Raw genomic sequence first — 25663 nt, 5'->3', positions numbered from 1 at the left:
TACTGTCTTCCATGCACACACAGACACAGCAAGACAAACCATGCATACACACCCATACTACAAAATACACGGCAGAACACACACAAAGCATATTTATGATTGCAGGCACACACAAAAACACACATTTTAATGGCAATTCCAGCTCATTAGAGCTCCCCTTTGCTGTCAGCCCTGCAGGTTAAAAACTCTTTACAGTATATTAGCCATGTTTCAAACTGTCTGACTGGGGAGAGATAGTGGGAAAACTTACATATTTCCACTATTTACTTTTTTATGCATGCTACAATTCAAACATCCGACATGTTTTGTGGAGAGATGATACATTATTTTAGATGAAAGAGGAAGTCAAGTGAGGCCAACGAGGAGATGTATGGTTACTGACTCTCTGGGACTGGGAGTGTTGCTTGAAACAAACAACAGGACCAGATTTTCCAACCATTACACATTCACTTTATGATGACCTACTGTGGCCAGACATTAGATGCTTATAACTACATGACCTACTGAAGTTTTTACTGTGCTGTGCCAGAGTGCCAGAATTAATGGTTCTAATTTGAAAATTATAAATATAAATAATATATAACTTAATATAAAGAAACTACAGTTAAACAATAAGAGAGGATTAGACTGAAGTGATCATCTAAAAATGCCAGTGTTTGTATTGCACACTTCCCATCTGGTTAGGCTAAACCTTGTCTGTTGTGGGTATGGATATATGTTTAAGTTAGGAGTAATGATGTTGTTGAAATGAGATATATTCAACTTCACCTGAGGTGAAATGCGCTACAGACATAAGTATTTTTGAGAATTACCTTCAATTCTTTTGTTTTATCTCCTTTAATCTCAGTTGTTTCCTTTTTTCTTTATTTTTTTGAAAGGCAATTACAGCTGGCAAGAGATAAAACTTAAAGTTAAAGCCGTTACTCCTTTAAACTTGCACCCAGCAACACAGCAAGATTAGATTTTCAGTAGGTGATGTAGCCTGAAGTGAATGTGTTTCCTCCAGTGTGCATTTTTTTTTTTTTGCCTCCAGCTAACAATGTGATGCAATCATGATGTAGGCTGTAAAAGGGTTTATACATTACACATAGCTACCTACCTAGATAGCCTGTATATAGACACTGTTGATCACTTGCAACTTTGCTGATTAGACATTAGTTGTGGTTAAAGCCAACGAAGAGATTAGGAAAAAGAGAAAAGGGGCGAGGAAGAAGCGATGCTATATTTACACTGTACTGCACGCCATCACTGCTAGCCAGGCAGAAGAGTGAGCTTTGAATCAGAGCTATAAATAAACTGTACCAGTACTGTACTTATGGTAGTTGTGAACAAATGAATAGGCTTGACCGGGCAAGACAAATAGGACTGTCACATGAGGAGGCTGCAAGACCCTCGACAGTATTCTTGAAACTTCACATCCCTAGGGGAGAAAAGCCTGGGAATATCCTTTCAATTCATATTCGTATAAAGCAAGTCCCTCTGATCCCATCCATGAAAAATAGTCATTCATCACTATATGTGGGTTTAAAAGCAAAGAAAGAACATAAACTCGCCGTGTGCTCCTCAGCGTACAGTGGGAGAAATGATTAACAAGGTTGTAATCGATGATTCTTAACCCAGTTCAGATATCAAAACTGAAATCCATCAGCATAACAAGACATGCAATCCAAATATAATTTCCCCCTCTGACTAATAAAGTCTTTTGAATATTTAATTTGAAAAAACATGTATAAAACATCTTCTTCACTATGAACTGCAGAACTATTGCACTGTTCCAGTGAGCAAGATGTGCAAAGACACTGGTTATGACAATACAAGCCCGGTGACAGTTATTAGTCGCTAGAATTAAGTCAGCTGTGTGAAGGGGAGCTGTGAGTAAGTGTGCTGTCAACAGCTTCATTGAAAGACAGCAGGACATAGCCACCTCCACTGACCCAGAAGAATCAGCTATTATAAAAAGCCACACCTAAAATTGCTTTAAATGAATGTGCACAACTTCATAGATTTGACCTGACAAGACAGAACAAGCATTTCTTCCCTGTGCTTTGTAACGTTCTTTCCATCTCCTCGGTGCTTCTGCACAATTCTTCCATCTCATCTAATCGACTTCGCTTAGCTTCCTCCTCCCACTTTGCCTTTTTGTCTCTCTCCACCCTTTTCTGTCATCTCGTCAGCTATTCTCTTTCGGGCTCTTTCATTCTAAACCATAACCCTTAATCTCACCAAGAGCCAAATCAGCAGATTAGATGGAGGGTGACTCTCGCTCAGACTTTGCCGAACAGTTTAATGTTCTGTTCAGAGAAAGTCAGAAGCAGATTAAATCCAAGAAATCTCTTTTTCTCCTTCTTTTCAATCCTGGCACAGGAGTGCAGACATGCAATAAGCAATAACAAATCTTCCCCAGTGCCTGCTAGCTGATTAAAATATCTCATTCTGAAATTTTGAATGTCTGAGTTTAGTTTAGTGTTTTTTATTTGTATAAGCAAAACGTCCTGTTAATCTTTACTTGGTATTTTTCATTTTGTTTGTTGATTAAAGGATTTAGATTTCATTTGATGTGTATATTTTTATCTTATTTGTTCTATTTGCTGTATGTACTATAGCTCACGTATGTAATACACTAACAAAACAATCTCTTGTGCCTTTGAGCAGCTATAGAGGTCTTTGCAGTTTGCGTTTGTGGTACCACAGAAAAGGTGTTAAACGGTTGGATTTGCATCTCGTATTTATTCTTTTGTTGAAAGCTAAAATATGCAAGTTAAGCTACAGTAGCAGAAGCACGAGACTCAAAATCAATCCACTCTCTGTCCACCTCTTCCGCTCCCTTCTCCATTACAAAATCACAATTAATGAGAATATTTCAAAACTTAATCAAAGACAAAATATTAAAAAAACACTGATTGGTTAGAAGAGCGAGCCTTGCTCAAAACTATTAAAAATGAGTATTTCTGCACTGCTGCCAATGTTTTAAATGAAACTTTGTCTCCAGAGGCTTTGACTGCACATCTGCCTATTGAGGAGCTGGTATTATGGCCCTTTTTAATGCATTTTTACTGAATGGTGACTACATTTGAAACATATCTCTGACTGTGTGTCAGCCATGTTTATCACCAGCCAATGTGGATATGACCTATATATAGACATATAGTCTAGCGATTATACTGGAGTATGATCCTGAATGTGTAGGTTAAAAACCTGCTGTTGCATGATTAAAACTGGTTTTTCAGAAAGGTTTCCCAACAAGGCAACAGTCTTTTCAGTTTTTTCAAAGGTAGCTTCAGGTAGCTAATTTGGCTTTATGCTGTATTCCTTTGGTATAGCTGCACAACATAAACAATGTTCATAGCTTTCAAATGTTCAATAGCATTAAACAGTGTTAAAAGTATCTTCCAACATCCTGCTTTACTCCTCATCCAGCTGGAATACAAACTTTGTCTATAGACGTTGTGTATGCTCTGTACTATATTGTATATCATCAGCCTTTTTTTTAAAAACAACATTGACACACAACACAGTTTAACCCTAATTTGACAGCACAACTAGGTCCATTTTTTGGTTTTGGTTTTCAATAAAACCACTTTTATCCCTCTTTTAGATATGTTTAGGAGCAAAAAGGTTGCATACTGTATATGTATAACATGCACATGAAAAACAGCCTATATGTACATGGTGTATACATAAACTGTTATCTACATTATGTTATATTATATTTAGTAAATAATGCAACTGTCTGTTTGACACCACAAAATCATGCAGAAAAACCTATTAAATGCTGTCACTGTTTCTACCTGTGACACATAAATAAAAGAAGCATTAGTTCAATGGCATTGATTTTGTGGGCGCATTGATCAATAGTGCAACAAGTTTAATGCATAATGAAGTGAGAAACAGACAAATATTTACAAAATGACACCCGAGTGAGTGGTGGAAGCCTACCACTATGATGAAAACGATTGCTTCAGGGTTTCAGGGTTAATCAGTCTGTTACACAATAATCAAGGGACATGACAGCCCCAGGATTCCTGTCTTAAATACAGCCATCCTTTGGGCGAATAATGATAATGTGTGACAGAATATTTCCTCCAGGATGCCATACACTGCACACAACACAACACTCATCCATCACAACCAAACAGAGGGAAGAGGTGATGGAGACAAGGGGGAAGGAATGATGGGAGGAAGAAATTAAAGATGGAGGAAGAGATGCTGTAATACAAGTGTGGGGGTGTGGCTGGCTGGTTGCCTTGAGGATCAAACAGTAGCCATGAAAGGTGATGGGGAAACGGTGGTCTTCAAAGAAATGTGGGCTGTGTGGCAAGTCTGCATGTTTATGGATAGAAGATGGAGGTGTTGCTATGGAAAACATAGTCTGTGTTTCTGTATGTTACTGTACGCCCTGATCACACTGACAAATGTTGTATACTACAATCAGACAGAGCAAGACACTCACAGCCAGGGTTCTTCTGGAGATTAAAAACCATCCAAGTTTGATTTTATTTTTTTAATCCAGCTACATCGCCCTGCTGCTCCTCCTTGCTCTTTATTTATAATACATTTTTAAATATTTCTAAAACTGAATCTGAAATGCAGAGATAGTTCATTTACATACTGAATGTATTCCCCCTTTTCTGTGACACACTAAGCCGAGATGTATCTGATTTCCTTTGATCTTACTTGAGCTGTCTCTTGATCTAAATGAGGCTGGACATCTTTTAGAAATCCACACACCTGTCAAAACGGCCCTTCTATTCAGAGTGTATTTCAAAGACAAAAAAAATGTTTTCCACATTTACCAAAATTAAAAAAGCCATCATTTTACTCGAGTTTGTCTTGGTACACCCTCAGACCCGAATTAGTACAGTTCATGTCATGTAAGCCCAGTGTACAGGCCGATAACACAATATAATCCTGTTATTGCAATACAACTCCACTGAAAGACTGATATATAACCTAACCCTACAGTGGACAGAACTCATCCACAAGACGGTAATAGATGAGGGTGTTGTTTTTTGGTGCAATATGTTTGTAATTATCAAATGACCCATGAATAGTCCAAACCAACTATGCATTAGTCTGTTGCTCAGTGATTTCTTTGCTTAGCTCCGAAATCATTCAGTCTTACTGAAATACACTGCTCAGAGAAATTAAGTGAACACTTAAACTTAGGTTCTTGATGAACAAATTCTTCAAGTTGAAAATCTTCACTAATTTACATTCTCTAATTTGTTCAGAACTGAATTGTACTGTACAGCACCAGTCTGTGGAAAACTGAAATCATTCAGTGAGCTCCTGGACAACTATTGGTACTATTGGCGGTTGTAAATGATACATAATAATAGATGTTCAATTAGATTAGACTATAAATATAAAATGTAAAATGTACAGTATACTGAGTTTTGAAAGTTTCAGAAAAAAGAGAGAGAACCTGCTCTCATCTGGCCAATGCCAGCTGAGCTGCATGGTGCTGAGCTGGTAGGCACAGGTTGTACTAGAGGATGTTGGGCCCTCATGAAGTCTGTTTCTGGCATTCTGCACAAGAGTGCATTTACATTTTGTCATTTTGCAGACACTTTTATCCAAAGCAACTAACAAGTGAGGTACAAGGTAAAGGCAGGGTAAGCGTAACAACGTCTTGCCTAGGGACCCCTACTGGACGGCTAGTAGCTTGATGTAGTTCATTTTTCAGGCTCTTGCAGTGTTCCTAATGTTGTGCTATGCAAAAAGCTACCGTTGTTCCTGCTGCTGTGTTGTTGCCCTTCTACGTCCATGTCCAGCTCTCCCAATGAAATGGTCAGTCTCCTGCTGTATCTTTCAAGTTATTGAGACTGTGCTGGGAGACACAGCAAACCTCCTAGTGACCACACATATAGATGTGCCATCTTGGAGTAACTCAACTACCAGTGCAACCTGATCAGGCTCCGGGTACTGCCCCAGCTACCTGTAGTGATAAGGACACTAGGAAAACATAAAACAGGTGAAGAATGAGTTTGGAACGATAAGGATCTTGGATCTTGCTTTTGTGTCTTCATTCCAGCTGTTGCTGTTGTAGCAAGTGAAAGTGATTGAAAATCATTTGTGCTTCCTAAATGGACAGATTGATATTCCTGATGTTAAACTGACTTGATGTTCTACTTTGATCATAAAGTGTTTCCTTAATTTTTTTGAGCAGTGTATAAGCTTTTCAAAATAGGTCACCAATATTAAATTGCAAACATGAAATGGCTAATCAGTGCCGTGTTGTCGTGGCATTTTGCATTTTGAACATTATGATTTAAAGCATTCGGAGTGAAGGATGCATGGAGCAAAATACAAAACAGGGCCTTGAGAAAAAAAAAACAGCTCCAGAGCACACATGACCTCAAACTGGTGATGATTCATTTTGAGCATTACAGCAATCTACTGTACACAACCAAAATGATGTAGCTTCAGGACAAATCTATTGAATAATTATTAAATTATTAATGTGTATTTGTGGCAATATCTGCAGATAACAATTGTCGAAGTGCCTTTCCCATGGCTTGTCACAGATTGAAAGGGTTCGCACCAAAAGATGAAAAATAGCCCAGTTCCACTCTATAAATACTAAATACAATGTCTAATTTAAAACAGCTATGTCAGAATTCTTTTTATATTTTGGCAGAAAAGGAAAATGTGTTGTCACATTTTATTGTATACATACATACAGTATCTCGTTCTCTCTCCATGTGGGACAGAGTGTGCTGCTATTCTGATTATTAGTGGCAGCCCTATCGCTCTGTGTTTTTATTTTTCCTTTTGATAAAGCCTGGGGAAGAAGCGCCAGTTCCACTGCCATCCTGTTCACCCAGCCCCCACGCCCATAGTTGCCAGTGGGTGGTGTTTTCCTCGCCCGCCTGCCACTTGCCTACTACTGTGCCAAGTGCGACATGTGACAGTAGCAGCACATGGCCCTTCCAGCACCCCCAATCCTCCGCAGGCCTCTTTCCCCCCCGACTGTCTGAGAACACCTCGCAACAAGCTTGGCACACTTGTCATGCTCCTTCTCGCTCCCAAGCCAACATCCCCATCTTCGAGGCACACACATGCACAGAGCCGCACATACGATACACATAGACAGATAGCTGTGCAATTAAACTCCCAAAATGACACACGTAGTGACGCAGAAATGTAGGCGCATGAGCATGGAGCCACATCCCTGAGTTGTGCAGCTCAAACCATTCAGATGTTTGTGCCTCTGTTTGACTTTCATTGTGCGCACCTTTCTCCAGCATTGCTTTCACATTGTTAGAAAGGAGCAAACATGCCAGGTTGTGTTCATACCAGTCACATCGAGTCATCATCCAATTGTAGCTGATGTGTCATCCTTTTCTCTGTATCTTCTTTACATTGTACCATTTTCTTTTCTCTGGGCTTGAGACTAGCACGACTCGTTTGAGCCCTTCCCCCACGCCACTTCTAGGGGCTGAACACGTTTTTTGTCTACTGCCCAAAAAGCTAAATGTCTGACTGTTACTGTGCGACACAGAACAAAGTGATAAAAAACAATAGTTGTAGAACTACAGTAATTTATTATGACATGCAGTGGCAGTAGCTTTATGTTATATCACCTACACACACACAAAGCTCTCCTTCACAGAAATCAGAAAAAATATTACACATAGCAATGAAGTGACTGGCACATGGCTGTAGGTTTACTGTATCATTTTAGTAGTTTAATTTAACACACAGATCAACTGTTATAACGTAATTCATGAGCCATGTATTAAAATTAGTTTAAATTTTACTTCACAGCTGCAAAAACACATTCGCCGACATGCGAGCCTGTGTACTAACGCACCATAAGCAAAGCGGTAGCAGCTCATTTCAGCGCTTGGCGTCAAGTGGTACCGCATTTTGAAAAAACTCTCAAAGACAGTGAGTTGGCCAGACTGAACCATGTGCGTTTCACAACCAGCCAACATGCTAATACACATTCACTTTAAGCTTTGGACCTCTGTGTTTAACATGGGCTCCCAAATTCACAAAAGTATATATGTAACTTCTGACCCCAAATATGACCCTTTCCGTGCGTATCCATAGAAGCGAGAAACGTCACGACCTTCATGGTACATAATTGCACTGAACATGGGAAGGATAATGTGGGGGGTGGACTCTATATATAAACAAAACATAATTTCCTTGGTGAGCTTAGCGTTAATATTTCATTTACCTTCATGAATAAATGAATTAAACAGAGACTAACATTATTCTCAGTCTGCTTTTGTTGTGGTGGGAGGACACTATGACATGCGACTAGACACCTAAGCCTTCATTTCTAATATGTTCAGAAACACAGATTGGGGTATTCTTCTTCATATTTGTAATTGTTTTGGGGTTTGTTTGTTTTTTCATCTCTTTTATAGGAAACTAAAATTCTCTGTTAAGAGAATGATTAGTTGTCTTTTCAGAACTTATCATCATATTATTATTAATAATATTTCATCCAATGGTCACATTGGAGTAAACCACGACTAATGAATAGAGTTCCGTCAATGGAAGCAAAATCTCAAGGAATTAGGTAGAACAATATCTTTAAATATAGAATATAATTATTGGTCTTCATTCAGTATTCTTTAGTATTGCTTTCTTCCTCTCAGCTTTGCCTCCATAAATTGTAGCTTACAACATTTTTTCCATCTGTCACAGCTTATTCCATGTAGAATCAGACACTAGTAGACCTTTCTTTTTGCGACATCACTGACATTTACATTTGCCCTCTATCAAAGAGAGAAGGATGGTCGTGACCCCGTAGCCTCCTTTGCCCTCGTTGTCACACATTCTGCCTTGAGGAACAAGAAAGCTAACACAGATTTGGCCATCAAGGAAATGCCACTGACAGTGTTAGTGTGTGAGGAGAACAAGCAGACACCATAATTTATACAGCAACATTTTAAACAACATTTGAGCAATGATTTTTTCCGGCTCATTTTCCCCTAAAACTTATTTTGTGCGTGTGTCTGTGTGTTGGCCCTGGCCTAGGAATAACAACACATACTGTTCATTATGCTCAAAATAAACTGATTAAAATGTAGGCCTGCTACTAATTGCCAACATTTCATATTTGACAATGTAATAAATAAAACTATTAAAATTGTTTTTCCTAGTAAACCCTAAGTTTTAATACAAAAAAAAAATCCTAATGATTGAACATACAGAATAGACAACATGGGATGCTGCACGTGTGCAATGGAAAGCCCATGTTTGAAAATGTGACTCCAGTGAGCTGAAGAAACCAACATGAAGGTCTTCTTGAAATCAATAGATGCTCCCCTGTGTGTAAAAAGCAAGTCAACAGAGCAGAGAGCAGTGCAGAGTCAAGACATACAGATAATATTTATGTTAACAGAAACTGCCAACAACGACCAGGGACCATGTATCATTCTGATTCATACATCTAGTAAATGTGAGGCATCTTCACTTATTCAGTAAGAAGGTTTTCCAGCAACAGGTTAGTGCCGGAGAACTTAGAGCTCCGCCAGCTTTTAAGAACTCATGCATGCATCCTCAGGATTGCGTGTCTCACTTGCTTTAAGTTTGGAGGATGTCAATGAGCAAACAAAAACATATTGGTCCATGCACGTCTGCATACTTTGGTATATGGAGTGTTAGGTTAGGTGAACTTAGTTAATGTACAACATTGTTTTGGACAGATACCTCTACTGTATGTCATCAGTTGTGTTTATGTTCATCCAATCCAAATCATCCAAGATGGATGTCTTTAGTACAGTTAGCAGGTTTATCAACCTCATGAATAAATTCATGGCACTGATAATTGATGTCCTATTTCCACACAATTTACATACATTAGACAGCATTGCATTGCCAAAGGACCCTTTACACATTTGTATGCCAAGTACAAATGGTGTAAAGGCATTTGCACTAACGCTGACATATAAAATTGCTTAAAACATACATTTTAGCATTTCTGTTTTTCTTTTCTACTGTGTCCCACAGGACATCCTTATGGTTTTAATGGCTATGCTAATTGCTAATGTTCCACTAGAATACTAATAAGGATAGTAATTAGTGTAGCATGGACTGTAGACAGTGTGGGAAAGAGTTGATTTTGCCTTTAAGAGAGTCTGTAAAATGGAACTGAAATCTCTGGCAGGGAGCGGACATTGAAAATTAGCATTAGGGTTGTTTGGCAGATGCTTAATACTAACAAACTTCAGACTCTGAAAACTACTGCAACACCAAGTATGTCACAGTTGGCAGACTTTTACTGGTGTGCTCTCTGTGAGATTGAGAACAGCTAGCCTAATACCAGACCGGCCAATAGAAAGCTTGTTTACAATTATATTAGCGCCGGGTTGTGATAGCTCTGTCTATGTGAATATAAATGTTGATATGACTGCTTCTTAGGAGTAATGTCCTCCATCCGTCCAGATGGCCCTTGGAATTATCTGCTTTACGTGGGATAATGAAATCTCACTCATGATCCAACTGCTTTCTATTGAATTAACATGATAGGCATCATTCCTTCTCACAGTTTGGGGTGTCATCCAAGTCCAACAGGCACTTCCCGTTCCTTTGGCACATCAATCACAGATACCTGAGGCAATAAGAGCTTACAAAAGCCCAATAACCATCACAGTATGAAAAGCTGAAGTGACACATGGCAGGAATGATCTTGCCATGCCATAAAATGGGGATCTCCTCCAAAACACAGACAGCCATTTTAGAGATAAACTGCATGTCATGCTTGTCACTGCAAGAGTTCAATATACTGTATTCATTATCTTGGAGATTTATCTGCTTTATCTATCTTGTACAGTATGGTGAAGTGGCTGAACACAACTGGTGACGTTCAGTCCCTAGACAGTGTTTTATCTTGGAATTTCAAACATAATGAGAGGGTTTAATAAAAGATGACCAGTAGGGGAAGTGCTGGCCAGTATCTCTTGGCAGCAATGGTGGAAACCCCAGGAGTGCATTCTTCAAGCATCCCACTGTGGCCATGAAATATCACATTACGAAATTGGTGTGAGGTCAAAGGAAATGTGGTAAAAGAAATCACTAAAATAGGATATAATGAAAAGACTCTTTATGATTCTACTATGATTTAACCGATGACGCATACTGTAATTGATTAAATTCAGGTGCAGTTGGATCCGCACTGTCAAAAAGCGGTTTATTTTTAAGAAGCAGTAAAACAACGTCATCAATTGTTCTTGGATACTTACCAAAAGGAAAAAAAATAAAACAGGCATTCTGCCATCATCCTGTTTTTAGCTATGAAATCAATACACGCAGTTTGGCTACATGAACAGAGGAGCTGCTTTCTGGCAAACACTGATGTGCATTTGGACAGAGGCGAGAAATCAGCATGAAAGTAAGAGCATCTAATCATGTAAATAGTGTTACGACCAGATAAGACTGTCTGAGATGAGGATTATTAGATCACTAAATATATCCCCTTAGTCTCTATTCAACATGTCAATTACGATTCACAATTCCCAAATTTCATTTTTCAAAAAATTCTTTAGAAATCACTGCAACTAAAACAGAAGTTTTAAAAGTTTCTTTAAATGTTAAGTTTCAAATACTGGAGTCTTGCTGTGAAGCTTAAGGTTTTTCAAGATAAGGTAGGAAACTCGGCACAATCAATGAAAACATCTTTTGTTAGTTCAGCTTTTAATACACTAGTGATTCTTTAATTAGTTTTCCAACAATGTTTTTTAAGTGAGCGCAGACGCACACGCACATCAGGATGTCATTTGTTAACAAATTGCTCAAAAATATTTGAAAGCCTAAAAAGCTTTTAAATCCTCAACAGTATACTATTAGGAGAAGCAGAAAGAAACAAATCTTCCAGGTTAGAGAAAGTGCTTCGTGACCACACTTATCCTCTTGAAGGAATGAATTTCCAAATACAGACTCTGCCTCCTTGGATGTGCACTCCTTTGTCTCTTAAATAGTAAGAAAAAGAGTAGAAATAGTGGAACACAGTATGACCAGTGGTTTGTGAATGGCATGTATAGCAAAGCTGGTGAAGACTGAGAAAGTGGAGCTCCTATGCATGGATTAGGGTTCAAATGCTTTTAACTACATCCATTCTGTTCAAATGCCAAATGTAAATCTACCACTCTTACAGTTCTAGTAGATTTTCATGCTGCTGCAGCTTAACACCCAGTCATCCAGTGTTATCTAGGGTTTAGTCTGAGGTCAGTGAAAATAAAACTTCATTTATAAGACCTAGCATCTCATGGGAATTGTATTTACAAAATTAGTCTTTAACACAATATACCAACAGGTTTGTTCCAGTTGTTTCCTGCCTGGTCATCAGCTGCCTATGATTTGTTGAACAACCAGCCCTGTATCAAGCCTTTTGGGAATAACCATGAAAGATAACGGTCCTTCAGGGAGATCCAAGCCCTGTGTAAGTGTGGTTGTATGTACACATTTGCAGGTGTGTGTGTATGTGTGTGTGTGTACATAGCAAGCAATTGACCAGTAAAAGAAGACAGCACGTTTATGGTGTCATTACTTCTGTGTGTATTTGTGTAGGAGAATGTATGGATACATGTATGTAGGTACGAATAGAGCAGGGACTGATTAAAACAAGACGCAACTCACTCCTCAGTCTTTTTTTTTTTTTTAAAGACAAAACATAATCACATTACTACAACATAGAAAAAAGCGTGGTTTGATCTGTTTTGCCCTCCATTCATCCAACAATCCAGGCGTAAAAAACACACATGTACATTCGCGCAGACATACATACAAGCACACAGATTAGGACTCAGCAGACAGCAGATAGCTTTGTTTCATCATCATCATCATCATCATTGCACAGCCTTTTGTGATTGCATGTGGCATGATCGCCTGCTTTAGATGGGTATGACAGATGTATATACCACTGTTACAGTGCATAGGCACTGTGGGACCACAGCAAAGAGTGTATTTGTGTTTTGGTTACCTCTGTGACTACTGTCTGTCGTTATCGCTCTTGAAACACAAAGGGCTCACCAACTGCTTTCCGCTAACAGACCCCAGTAATCACGGATGGGGAAGTGGTAGCCACTGTGAGTGGGCAGCAAATAGACGAAGGTCTGATGTGTATCTGAGATTGCTTCGGCTAAGACCCGTATTGTGCCACATGGACAGATGTAAGATCCAATATTAGCAACAAAATCCCTATACATATAATCAGTATATAGTCAGGAAAATCCTGGGAAAGCTAAGAGTTACACTGTCTGATGACTGCAAAATTGAAATAGCACACACCGTATAAAGCAAACACAAAACATGAGCTGAGTTTGTTTCTTGTGGGTGAGCATACAAGCATGAGATACTGTTTAAGAATGCTTGAATGTATTAAATGCAGCCATTTTTGTAAAATAATAACGGTGAAGGTTGTGCTTCAGAAAAGTACTCGGTGAATGTCCTTATCAGAGTGATTGAAACCGTTTAATCACCCCTTCAGCTGAGTATCTCCTTCTACAGAAGGGCAGAGAAACTGCACTGGCAATGACACGTTCTGATATGCCACAAAGCAAACCTCTGTGTAAGATAAAAGGTACAGCCTAATGCAAGTGCATGATACAATTTACTGATCATGCCAATGTACAAAACAATTAAATTGTATTAACAAAACCGCTTTGTGAATATTGGAAAAAGATCTTCTTTCTAATAAGCAAAATCCTAAGAATTTAAAAAGGCACTGGTGAACTTACTAAGATCTCTGTATGCATAATTGCAACATATTACAGATGGTACAGTTTTCAGCAACAATACTACTGTGTGGAAATGGTTGTGTAAATAAATTATATTAAAACACTATTTGAGCCTAATTATGATTTTTGAACAAACTGGACTCCTACTGCTCCTTTATTGAGTAAACGTCTCTAAGAGCAGTGTGTTGTAACAAAAAAGCTGTGCCATCTAAACTAGGTGAAATACACCAACAACTAACTAAAATCTTTATAGGAATAATAACTGTGTCCTTTCCAGTTTTTCTTAAAGAATCATACATTTGGAGCAATTACAGCTTGTAGACCCTGGCCATTCTAGTTGTCAATTTGTTGAGGTAATGTATAGACATTTCTTATACACCATGCGATCAAGCTGCTTTACCATAGCAGCTTGACCATAATTCCACCATAATTCTTGCATAGTTTAGAGCAGTGCATTGGTAGTAGCTTCCTCACTAGTGATGTTGAGACTAGTTTTTTGTGTGCTCTATTTAATGAAGCTGGCAGTTGATGACCTGTATGGCATCTGTTTCTCAAACCAGACACTATAATGCTTTTGTCATTTTGCTCAGTTGGGCACCAGGGCATCTCACTCCTCGTTCTATTTTGATCAGAGCCAGTTTGCACTGCTCTGTGAAAGGAGGTTACACAATGTGATTTCAGTGTCTTGATAATTACACGTGGAATAGGCTTTATTCTTCTACATTAGAATAGACTGACGAGTTTCTAGGAGTGTAACAATTCTCCAAATCCACAATTCAAAATTTTTCCATGGTCTGGGTCATACCTCATTTTTTTTTACCTATTGTTTTTGTTTTGCTTTTTGAGGTTGTGGCCTTTCGAATCACAGATAACTTTCACTCTATAATGGCACTGGAGGCTGTGTACAGAGCAGCAGCTGATATAGTGCTAACACTACTCCAGACACAATGTTACTGTCTTAGAGTAAAGCCTGCTCCCAAAGGCAAATAATACTCGTACAGCAACAAATATTAGTTCCTGGATCCTATATTGAATTTAGGGGTATAAGGGAGTATAGGTAAATATGCAGGAGACTACACTGCAAGAGAGGTTGGATGTTTTCAACAAGCTGGCAGCAGCTATTCTTCAAGACGGGTTTGTTTCTGGCCATTTAGAGACTGTAATCAAACCTATAATTGCTGATGCTCCAGATAATTAAGTAGTCCAAAGAAGGTGAGTTTTATTGCTTCTATATTGCACCGGCAGTTTTAAGCTGTGTTATTTATTTACAAAAGCCTTCTCTAATAACCAATTATAATGTATACACCTGTGTACAGATTCCATTAAAAAAAAGCTATGATCCAGCTATGTCTACACTGCATTTATGATCAGTCACAAAATTCACATTTTAAAAACAAATTGCTTTCCTTTCAAAAAATATTGAAAGTGATCCCAAACTTTTTAACACTAGAGGAAGTGAATTCCCACGAGTAAGATGACGAAAAAGTGACAACAGAACAAATGCTACTTAGGTAGGACAGTCCCCTGGAGCCCTCTAATGACCAGCCACAATGTAGATGAGTGTTTGTTTCAATGTGACAGGCACTGTTTTGTGTGGCAGGTCATTATTATTTTTATTAATGAAAAATGTGTGTGCATGTGTGAGAAATAAAACAAGAAAAGCCATTACTCTTCTGAAGCACCTGTCAGAGTTTCCACACATCTCAGCTGTGGCCATGACAACCATGCTGCCCTTTGGGAACAAGTATTATGTGCCACTGACCCCTGAGAACAAGATGTACACATGCTACAATGGCACACATTGCATGCTGCCGGAATCACACACATGCATGCACACACACACACACACATCACAGTCACCAGCCTTCAGACTCAAGCACGTACTGTATGTGTGCACTATGCATTTTATGTACAGTATACTCATGTTTTTCTACCACATACACGTGGGTAGCAATGTGCACACACGTTCATTCCTAAAAACACAAACAACAGTTGGCTCCTCTCTTTCATTCTTTCTTTTTTCTTTTTTTACCAAGAATTACATGAGTTTCAATGTAATTACAGGACTGACAAGGACAGACTCTCCCTGCTTATAGCTCTGTGCAGGGTCCCCTTGAGAGCGACAGACAGGGACATGCACAGAGTATTTGTCCAATCTCTAATGACAATGGCACACCCTGTCCACAGTAATCCTTTCATTTCTGTCCATTCAAGGGAAAAGGACAAGGAGACAGACACTTGAATTGTGTATGATGCATGGAGTGATGAGAAATGAAAGAAGCAAACAATGATGCAGTGGGGGACAGAGGAGTAAAACTGTAAGGATTATGGTATAAAACAAATCCTGACAAAAGTGATATTTAGTTGATCCTTTAAAGAGGTCATCTGGAATATAAGGGCCTCAGAGTCTGCCTTATTTAAGGGTTAAAGGTCAAACATATAGCAAGAAAAGCAATATTAAAAATGTTTCAAGCCCATCTCAACACATACAACCTTTCTCTGTCCTTTGCCTGACTCTCACACTCATAAACATATACGCAGCCTTTTAGTGATGGAAATTCTCCAGACGTGCAACAGCAGGGCACCTCTCTTGGGGTTGGTAACCATAAGCACACAAACGCATTGTCCTGGATCTTAACTAGAAAATCGAGTTCAGCAAACAGACTACAACATCTGAAATGAAGCAATTTTCCAACCGGTACTCAAAGAATCCTAATGTACCACAACATCTGGGAGTCAGGAAGAGCAATTTTTCAGTAGTTTGTAGTGAAACAAGCTACAGCAGTAGCTAAACATAAACTGTGTTAATTGTTAAATGGTTTGGCTGGAGATCAATGGCAGCTTTATAGATGCACCAGCAGCAGCAGCAGCAGCCAGACAAACTGATTTAGTATCGCACGCAACATGGCAGCAGCCATCTTGTCAGTCTTTTCAGCAGCACTGAATAAAGATTTTCATCCTCCTCTAGTCTACTGCCACTTAAAAGTTGTATCTCCAGTGTTTTTACTCCAGTTTATATGTCTCTCTACCCTTCACCTCTCTTACCTTGTCCTCCTACAGTCCTTATTTTCTGGCGGCACCACCTCTTCAGCCATCCCTTCCCAAAGTCTTTCTATCTCATGGGTGATTTCCCAGTGGGTGTCCCTCCCTCGACCTCACTGCACAGCCATGTGAAAAAGGCACTAACTGCTCGTCTAATGTTAGTGGTAGCTGGACACCTGGTTTGCCATGTTTGTAGCCATTGTGCGTCTCAGTGACAGAACAGACTTAGCAAAAAGAAGTAAAAAGATGATGGGGAGGGGGTGTAAGCCAACAGATGTCTCATCATAGCATCTGCTGGGAAAACAATAGGATGGCACAAAAAAGGAAGATAAAGAACGATCAGTGACAAATTCATTTGAAACCTAACTGATTATCACAAACTGCATTCATTAAAACAAATTACTACACAAGCATGTCGACTGGTTGTAATTAACATTAAATGAATTTTGTTCAGATGCGGTATATGTGGATGGAGGATCACTCAGAAAATTGTGTTATTCCTTTCTAGTGAGGTACTCAACTCAACTATGATGTATGTAGATATAGTGCATGCTATTATCAGGATCTTCTTTTTAATTTAACACTGAGTAATAGTGCTGACCACAGTTCTGTTCACCATGAATGAATCTAGGCTGACAATAGAACTGTATATTATTTAGTTCAATGAGCTAACACAGACCTAAATTGGATTCCAATTGGTCAGACTGCTATGTTGAAATTTGACTCTGGTGTAATTTGCCTGATTTTATAACAATATCAGTGTAGGGTGATTGGGTCCATCTCAAAGATTACATTCACCAGCCACTGATGGATCACATAAGTACCTCTGCCCACACAACCAGTGTAGACTATTTAATATCCTTTCCCAACCTCCAGCAACACTAATACACAAACATACATTTTACTGCTCTGCAAGCAGTCAACAGTGCTTGCTTAAGGTACTTCTGAAATTGAATTCAGCTGTTGCTACTGTCATGTGATTAGCCCTTGATTTGGTCAGCACATCTGGGCCTGCAGGGTGACTGCACAGACATGATTATCCCAGATTCAGCCAAACATACTGTAATATATTCCAGGCAAATAGAAGGTGTTCTTTGTAGAGAGCCGGAAGGCCAATTTGTTTTTGTCACACTTGAACTCACCTACTGAATTTTAGCATTTGGAATACCAAAATGATATCAAATTGTTGTGTTGTTAACACATTAGTAAGACGATGTTGCCACATGAAAACATGGAGTAATGTGCCGTAAAAGAGAACCAGTTAAACTTGACTTAATTCTCTGAGGATAAACCTCTGGGATAAACACAAAACAGTGTTCAAGAGGTCATGTCTGGGGTGGTTATTAGCACTGGAGGGCACGAGCTGGGCACAAGAAACAACAGATTTTAAACCTGACACTAGTGAGAAAGAGCAAAGCTGAGGAGGTCTACTATGTCTGTTCTTTGTTGTTGTATAAAATAAATAAAAAAAATTTTTAATAACAAGATATTAAAAATATAAATATGTGTTAGCTATAGTGAAATTTGACTTTTAGCATATGGTATGTGCCTGTGTCTGTTACAAAACCAACCTCTGGACACATACAAGAGCCTCTTTTATCAGGAAAGTTTATGTTTCTGGTTATCATGCTCAAACCCTCCAGGCTGCTGGAAGTATCTGTCAACAAATGATGTTCAGATTTAGTACGTTTATTAAACAGTTACCTAATTTTGTGTGAACCAGATAAAAAATAATATAAACACAATAATATAAATGTGCAGATTTATGAGAATATTGACCTAATAACTCTAGACTACGAGAAGCCTTTAACTGATCCACTGTGTGTACCTCATTGCATGCAGTAATTGCCTTTTTTCACATGGCCATTAAACTACATAGCCTCAGAGAATTGGCATTACATTATCATCCAATAGGAATTAAGAGGCTGGCCATTTCCTCTTCCTGAACAGAAGATGATATAATCCTATTTCGGGATCGCCATCTCGAAGCCCTACGCGTCTCTTTTTCTCTTGCCTCTCTGATTCTCCCCTGAGATCCTGTTCTTTCTATGAGAAGAGCTGCTGCACATTGATCCCCACTATCTGTGTCGGGTCAGTGGATACAGCCACACTCAGCACTTTCCGTATGCCTAGAGAGTAGCCAGGCTGTCACAGACTGTGTTTCCCTACTATCCATGCATATTCACTCTCTCCCAGGAACAGTGTCAGGTAATCTTTGTTGACTCCCCTGGGTCACAGCTACGGCACTGAATAGATGTCAGATATTGAGATAATATGTGGCGTACAATATGAGTCCCTGATATACAAGATGTCCAGAGGCACTGCTTCATTAAGCCCATGTCAGATGGTTTAATACCAAAGCTCAAAGGGTAAATTACATTGTGTGAATCAGTAAGATCACTCAGTGCACCCCATGGTGTGAGCACAAGTGTACTGTGGGAACCACTGCGAATAAAATACATAAATGTCTCACTCCTCAATTCTTAAACGACCTAAACTGCACTGAAACTGCTCGCTTTGACTTAAAGACCTATAGCATGCTTGGTACAAATGTACTGTACAGTGGTTTCAGGCTTGCCGTCACGCACACAAATGTGACATGTTGCCTCTAGTTTTCTGCAGAGAGTAGATACTATATGTATCTGTGTGCAGTACCTCTGAACACAGATCATTGCTAACATAGTCTAACGAGGCCCATAGATGATGGTCAGACAGTCATGTGCTATAAATACCCATCTACATAATGTATGGGCGCGATCTACATCTCCAGCTGTAGACTCTGTGTCTTTGTGGTTGTATTGATTTGCCCTTTGCCTTGGATTCTAAGATTTTTTTCCAAGAAATGGGGACTGTTCTCGATAAAGTTATCACATTGCTCGATGGCTTTAAGTAAACTACCCACCTCTGGTGTGACGAACCTAAATTGGTTTGGAGACAGGGGAGTAAGAAAACTAGATGAAGACTATGAAGAGTCATATTTTCCCAGTACTTCAGTCTTCTACTGCCAGAGAGGCAGACATACAACATGAGGAAAAACCATAAAACCCTGAGTAGAAATAAAGTCACAATCACATCAACTCCCAAAATGAAAAAGTACACACGCTCTACATGGAGCACTACAGACCACTTCATATTGTACAAACATGGATTGGCTGCAGATCCAGCGAAGCAGACACTGTAACATTTATTTATCAAATACACCTATGAATATACATACTATTCTTGTCACACTGAAAAAAATTATGATCTAGAGAGAGCGTCACTAAACGATAAACACCTTTTTTTATGCTTTCACCTTGTCGTCACAATTTTCAAGTGACTATGCAAGGTTGGTTGGTTTCTTTTCATTAAAAGTATTAACAACTGTTCAAGCCTATGTAAAGATGAAATATTCAATCTGCAACAAATCAGCATTACCTTAATCCACAATTTTCCAACTATGGAGTTTAACATTGCTTAAGTAGTAAAATCCTGATCTGTTGAACAGCAACTTATGCCTTTTTGATTTGTGCGGTTTACAGTTGTATCTATTGTAATTTTAACAAATTCCATAACTTTGCCTTCTGTTGTTAATTGCTCTGCTAAACGTAATCTTTCCCTTAGTGGCTTCTCTTAAGGGGCCTGCTACACATCCTATAAGCCAGTCAACTAGGGTCGTTTAGCCCAGAAAGTACTCACTGCCCAAAGTCTCTCTTCCATCGTCAGCCAGTGCTTCCTGTCCTCTTCACAGCTTTGATCGTCTAAGCTTGTAGAGTTACAGTATCAGTCCTCAGTTACACTAAAACCCACCCTCACATGTCTACATTGGAGGCCCAAGTCCTGCTCTAGCATTAAGCCTCCCAGTTGATATAATCCATCCTTCTTTTCTACCTGCAATGTGCTGATTTTAAAGCATGGATGTATTGTGCAGTTGCCTCAGCCTACTACAACGTCTTCATTGGTGAAACGTCTCAGATGGTGAACCACCACCTGCTGCAGTATCTCCATAAAGGAGACATTTCCTTAGCCTGATCAGATCAGTTTCCTTTTGGCCTGCGTTAGATTTTATCTCCATACAATCCTGGTATCTGTTCTACTTCCAGTAACTGCTTCTTTGGTCTTCTCACCACCGCTTTGGTTCTTGGGCATTTTACTGTGGGACAGCCCCCCACTGTCTCACCATGCCCATTATCAGCACCACCTCCCAGCTCCTCACCATCAGGGAATGGACTGGGCCTGCTCAGTCTACCCATGGCTCCACCGACAGGGGATAAAGGGATAAAGAGCCTCTGCTCAGGGACTGATTACTTACATCTGCCGGGCTAAATCCCAATGCCCGCACATACACACACACATGTGCAAACATCACACAGGCACACACATGGCCTGCTGCTAGCTGCAACAAACACACTGATGCATATGTTGTTTTCTGACATAAGCATGTGGTATGTGGGGAAGCTCTGTGCATCAGTGCATGTGTAGGGGGGTGTGTGTGTGTGTGTGGACTTTTTTATTCATGTGTAAGAAAAAGGTTTTATAATAAATAATAAATGTATAATGAACACATGTATGACAAATTCTTAATTGCACAGCCATCATTAACTCCACATTATTGCTCCTATAAACATGTCAGAGGCCCAGAAACCAATATAGTCGACACTACAGCAATAACCCTGTCCTGAGCAAAGGTTCCTTCTACTTGTAAATCCTCATGAGCATTGAGACACTGAGCACAGACCACTTCATCTTATACAAACAAATAATAATAGTTTCTTGTATCTTAAGATGTCATTGAAATAAGTTTTTTCTCATCTGTTGCTTTATTATTCTCAGTAAATATGTAATATATAATAATAATAAATTATAATAATAGAATATTGCTGCCATTTAGCCATGCCAAGCGGTGCCAGATGATTTCCAGCAGCCTGTAAATAAAGTCTAAGTTGTTGGCATGGAGCTTTTTTCTTGGAGTTATTAAAGCCAGGGCTAATGAGCCACCTCTGACCAATGCTTCTCATTAACAAAATTTATCTATCTAGTCATTAAATCCTGCCTCTAATAACTTAAAAAGACAAAAGAAAAAGTATGAGTGCTGAGTCCATGTTTCTCCAAATCCAAGTGCCTCTAATGGCGAGAACAATGGGCATTTGTTCCAGGACTGGAATATTTTATTTTGACATTTCTAAAGCATTATCAGAGCTCAAATTTTTAGCTGGCCTGTGTACAAATCTACTGTCAAATTCCACGGGATTGGCAGTGCCACAGAGTAATAGAGTTAGCATTTGACCACAAGTCATCAAATAACACTGTTCTCATGAGGTCCCATCGATTGCCAGTATTAGAAAGCTGGCATCACTATCGGACATTCCCAGCAAGCGGATGTCAGACTGGCCCACTGACCTCTTGCTTCCAGCTCCTCTTTCGCTCCTGAGTAATAGGAGAAAAATCATAACCCTCATAAGAGCATATTAATCCCACGGTCTGAGAGCAAGCCGCCTGTGAGGGCTTACCTCTGTCAACAGAGATTTGTGTCATCTTTCACATGGACACACCTGTGCACATACTGTACAGCACACCAAATAAGTCCCGAGCAGAAAAAGCCAAAATAAGGCATTTCCCTGTTTGACGGTAAAACAGATGTATTAAACTGTCAAAAATCTTTCAAAGTTGACATGGCAAACGCACGATGCAGCCGCTTTAAACTCAACTGCACTGTGTCCTCAAAAGCTCATAAATCACTAAAGCCTTGCAGGCCACTATAAGTACTGTTGGCTGAGTCAAATAATTCAAGTGTAAACAAATTATGGCGAACACGCCTACATAGTCAGAGCTTGCAGAGATTTAATGATGACTAAACTTCAAGAGGACTTCAGCTGGAGTGGTGTATTATTGTTGTTATTGTTATCCAATAAATAGATCTTAATTTGGAACTTGAAAAGCTGTGAGATTCAGCTCCTTTCAATTGTGCAAGAAGTCAGAGGAAATCGTACATCCAATTACTGCCATCTTCAGGCACGATGAGAACCAGCCCTTTGATCGTTAAAACATACAATGATTCGTGACTGAAAATGTTTCTAGACTTATATTCTATTCCTATTGGGTGGCGGGGATGGATGGCATCCGTATTCTTTGACAGCCTTGTCATTCTTTGCTCTGACTGCAGTAATCATGAAGACCTTCTGGAATACCAGGGTGATGTACATGTACACTGACTGCGAACGACGCTTTACAGCAGTCACATAGACGAGCACAGACGAGGAGGGAATATTGGCACAACGCCTGTGCCGTGTTTGAGGGAAAGCGTGTCCGCAACTGACTTTTGCGCAATGAAAACATGCTTATCAACAACGGGGCTGCGCAGATACCAAACACAGCGGATCTCTGCGTTTCCCCTCGGACGCACACAGTGTGGAGCGCTGCGGGGCAATTGCGCGTGTGCCTGCGCAGGCACGCACGCACGCACGCAGGCACACACGCGCGTGCACGCACGCATACACATGCAAGCCACATACAACTGTTTTTAAAAACACGCCTGAGCCAACCGGCAGCAGCTTAGTGAAAGGATTTAGTCCTGATGTTTACCTCGGTGTCATAGATTTTGGTGATGAGTGAGAACGAGTACTTCCTGGACTCCCGTATGTGCTGGATGGCCAGTTGGACTGCCGGCTCGATTCCCTGGCTGATGCTGCTCATCAGGGCCGACTCGTTCATGGGCATAAGAACCATGATGGGCAAGTTTTCCCCATCCCTGGTGAACCAGCTGTTGTCCTGTCCGTGTTTGGTGCGGTCGTTGCACACCTTGGCCAGGGCAGGGTGAAATAGCAAAACAGAGAGGAGCAGGCATCCCGTCGGGAGGAACATCTCCCAGCCGCTGCAGTCCCTCCGGGCTGGAGCCATGCTACCGTGCAGGGTGACCAAAATGAGATCCCACCGTATCCTTACTGTTTGGGCATCGCAAATTCGGGCTCGTCCGGGATGCCCAGACGCCCGCCCGTCAATGAAATCGTATTTCAGAACGGAGCAGGAACGAAAGCCGCAGCAGCCCCTGCAGTGGGCAAACTCGTCCTGTGAATATGACTGCAAACTGAGAACAAACCTCTACTCTCTCACAGTGCCTCTCTAAGAATATTCCAAGGGCGCAGAGATCTATGTTGCAGAGGGAGATACTGCCTCTCGGTGTCCGTCACCCAGACGATCTCCTGTCAAAACAACCCCCTAATTCAAACCCCCGTCTGTCATTTCATTTGAAACATTTATCGCAGAAGCACAAGAATGTCCTCAAAGATGCCCGCAGACATGGAGATAGCCCCCGTAAGTGGAAACATGAATTAAATCACTCGTTGACAGTTGGTGCAGATACAAAATCACCTCCGAAGTAAATTCCCAGCCAGGAGATGTGGGCATCTGTGGGCATCCCTGCCAAACGCAGCGCTGGAACTGGATCTGCCACGGTGCAACGAGCGGATACTAGAAAACAAACTAAAAACAAATGCAGTTGATGTTGGAAACTTGACCACAAAGGTCCGAGGGGGAGATGTCGAGAGAGTCTGTCTTGACAGCCAGTGGGAACGGGATGCTAATCTCCGATTGTGCGTCAGAGAAGCGCTGAAGCCGCTGCCAGTGCTGCTGCTGCTCGCCGTGCGCGCAAGAGGGAGCACTGAATGTGGAGGAGGAGAGGAAATGAGGGAGGGAGGGGAGTGGGAAGAGAGCGACAATACAGCCCGGTGGAAAGGCTGCATAGGTTTTATGCAGGGCAGACTCATCACCGCCTTGACAGCCAGGCGTGATTTATGGGCTTTTATGTTATAGGAGGCAGACGGGGTTTCAGACACGCACGCAGCGAGCTGATTAAAATATACAAAGATACAGCCCTGCGCGTATAGTGGTGCCTTATGGCTCTGTTGTGTTGAACGTCACATAATCACATCAAAATGAAAAACACTTTTTCGATATGTATTTTAAACGTGCTGATCCTCGAAGATGGTGAATTTGTTCCCACAGGCAGCTGCGGGGCTTTGATTCCCAGCTGAGCTGTACCTGCAGTACCTGGGCAGGATGAGACTTAATAGCTGGAAGTATGTGTCTCAACCCGTGGATGAAAACAGACTTTCCACTAGGAATATATTGAAATATTAAGAATCGGTGGGCTGACATACACGTCCTCGAAAGAACCAAGAGTTTTTGTTTGTGCTTTGGTTTAGTGGAGTGTATCAAACAGTGACACCTATGTGCCAGAACTGTTAACTGAAGTTCTGTTTGATCATCACCAGGTGTCCTTGTTGGAGGAGGTGTTAAGAAAACTTCATTTTCACCTTTAGAAGGCGACTTGATCCAGGCGTTGCAACTGGGAGAAGGTGAATACAAACTACTACTCTGATTATCAGTTTAACTATCTCCACTATAAAATAAAATGATCACTGAATATTTGGGAAAGGCAGGATTCTCATCGTGCAGTGGAACTGTGACTGATTTCAGCACCATGGACAGTGAACATGCAGTCTCTGAACTCTCCATGGTCCTGAACACAGCAGCAGCACTGTTACTCAATCCGTCCTCTGCTCCTGTTGACATATGTACATAATGCTATAATACTAATACCTGTAGTTCTCCAGGGCAGAGTAAACAATTTTATTCATGTCTCTGTGTACAAGAATTAGTTTCTCCTGTGGCACAGCAATAAAAAAACAAGTAATTATTGCAATACTGCAACACAAATCATGGTACTGTTAAAGAGGCGTGGGAAGAGAACAGAAAATGCTGCCAATGCGTAACTGTTCTCCACACGGGGGGGGAAACATGAAAGCCTTTTAAGTCATCAGCTGCAACTGTATTACAAACCAGTGGCACCTACAGTTTGACTTACACAATTATATCACATGCACAGTTAAAGTGTCAAGGGGTTGTGCCTGGATTAAAGCACAATTAGAAATGTGTGTTGTTGTTTT

The 25663-nt window shown here is 40.3% G+C and overlaps 1 protein-coding gene across 1 annotated transcript in view; it reads right to left on the bottom strand.

The window, feature by feature from the left end:
* gabbr2 (gamma-aminobutyric acid (GABA) B receptor, 2) overlaps window positions 1–24298 on the bottom strand; it is a 144033-nt gene extending 119735 nt beyond the window's left edge. Inside the window, exon 1 of the mRNA XM_026346953.1 lies at window positions 23301–24298. Coding sequence (XP_026202738.1) covers window positions 23301–23615 — 315 coding nt within the window. The 5' untranslated portion in view covers window positions 23616–24298. The remainder of the gene's footprint in view (window positions 1–23300) is intronic.
* Window positions 24299–25663: the final 1365 nt, after the last annotated feature.

This window comes from Anabas testudineus, chromosome 11, assembly GCF_900324465.2.
Source record: "Anabas testudineus chromosome 11, fAnaTes1.2, whole genome shotgun sequence".
In the NCBI taxonomy this organism is placed as follows: domain Eukaryota; kingdom Metazoa; phylum Chordata; class Actinopteri; order Anabantiformes; family Anabantidae; genus Anabas; species Anabas testudineus.
Note: the sequence above shows the minus strand (reverse complement) of the source record. Positions and strands in the feature narration are given on the sequence as shown.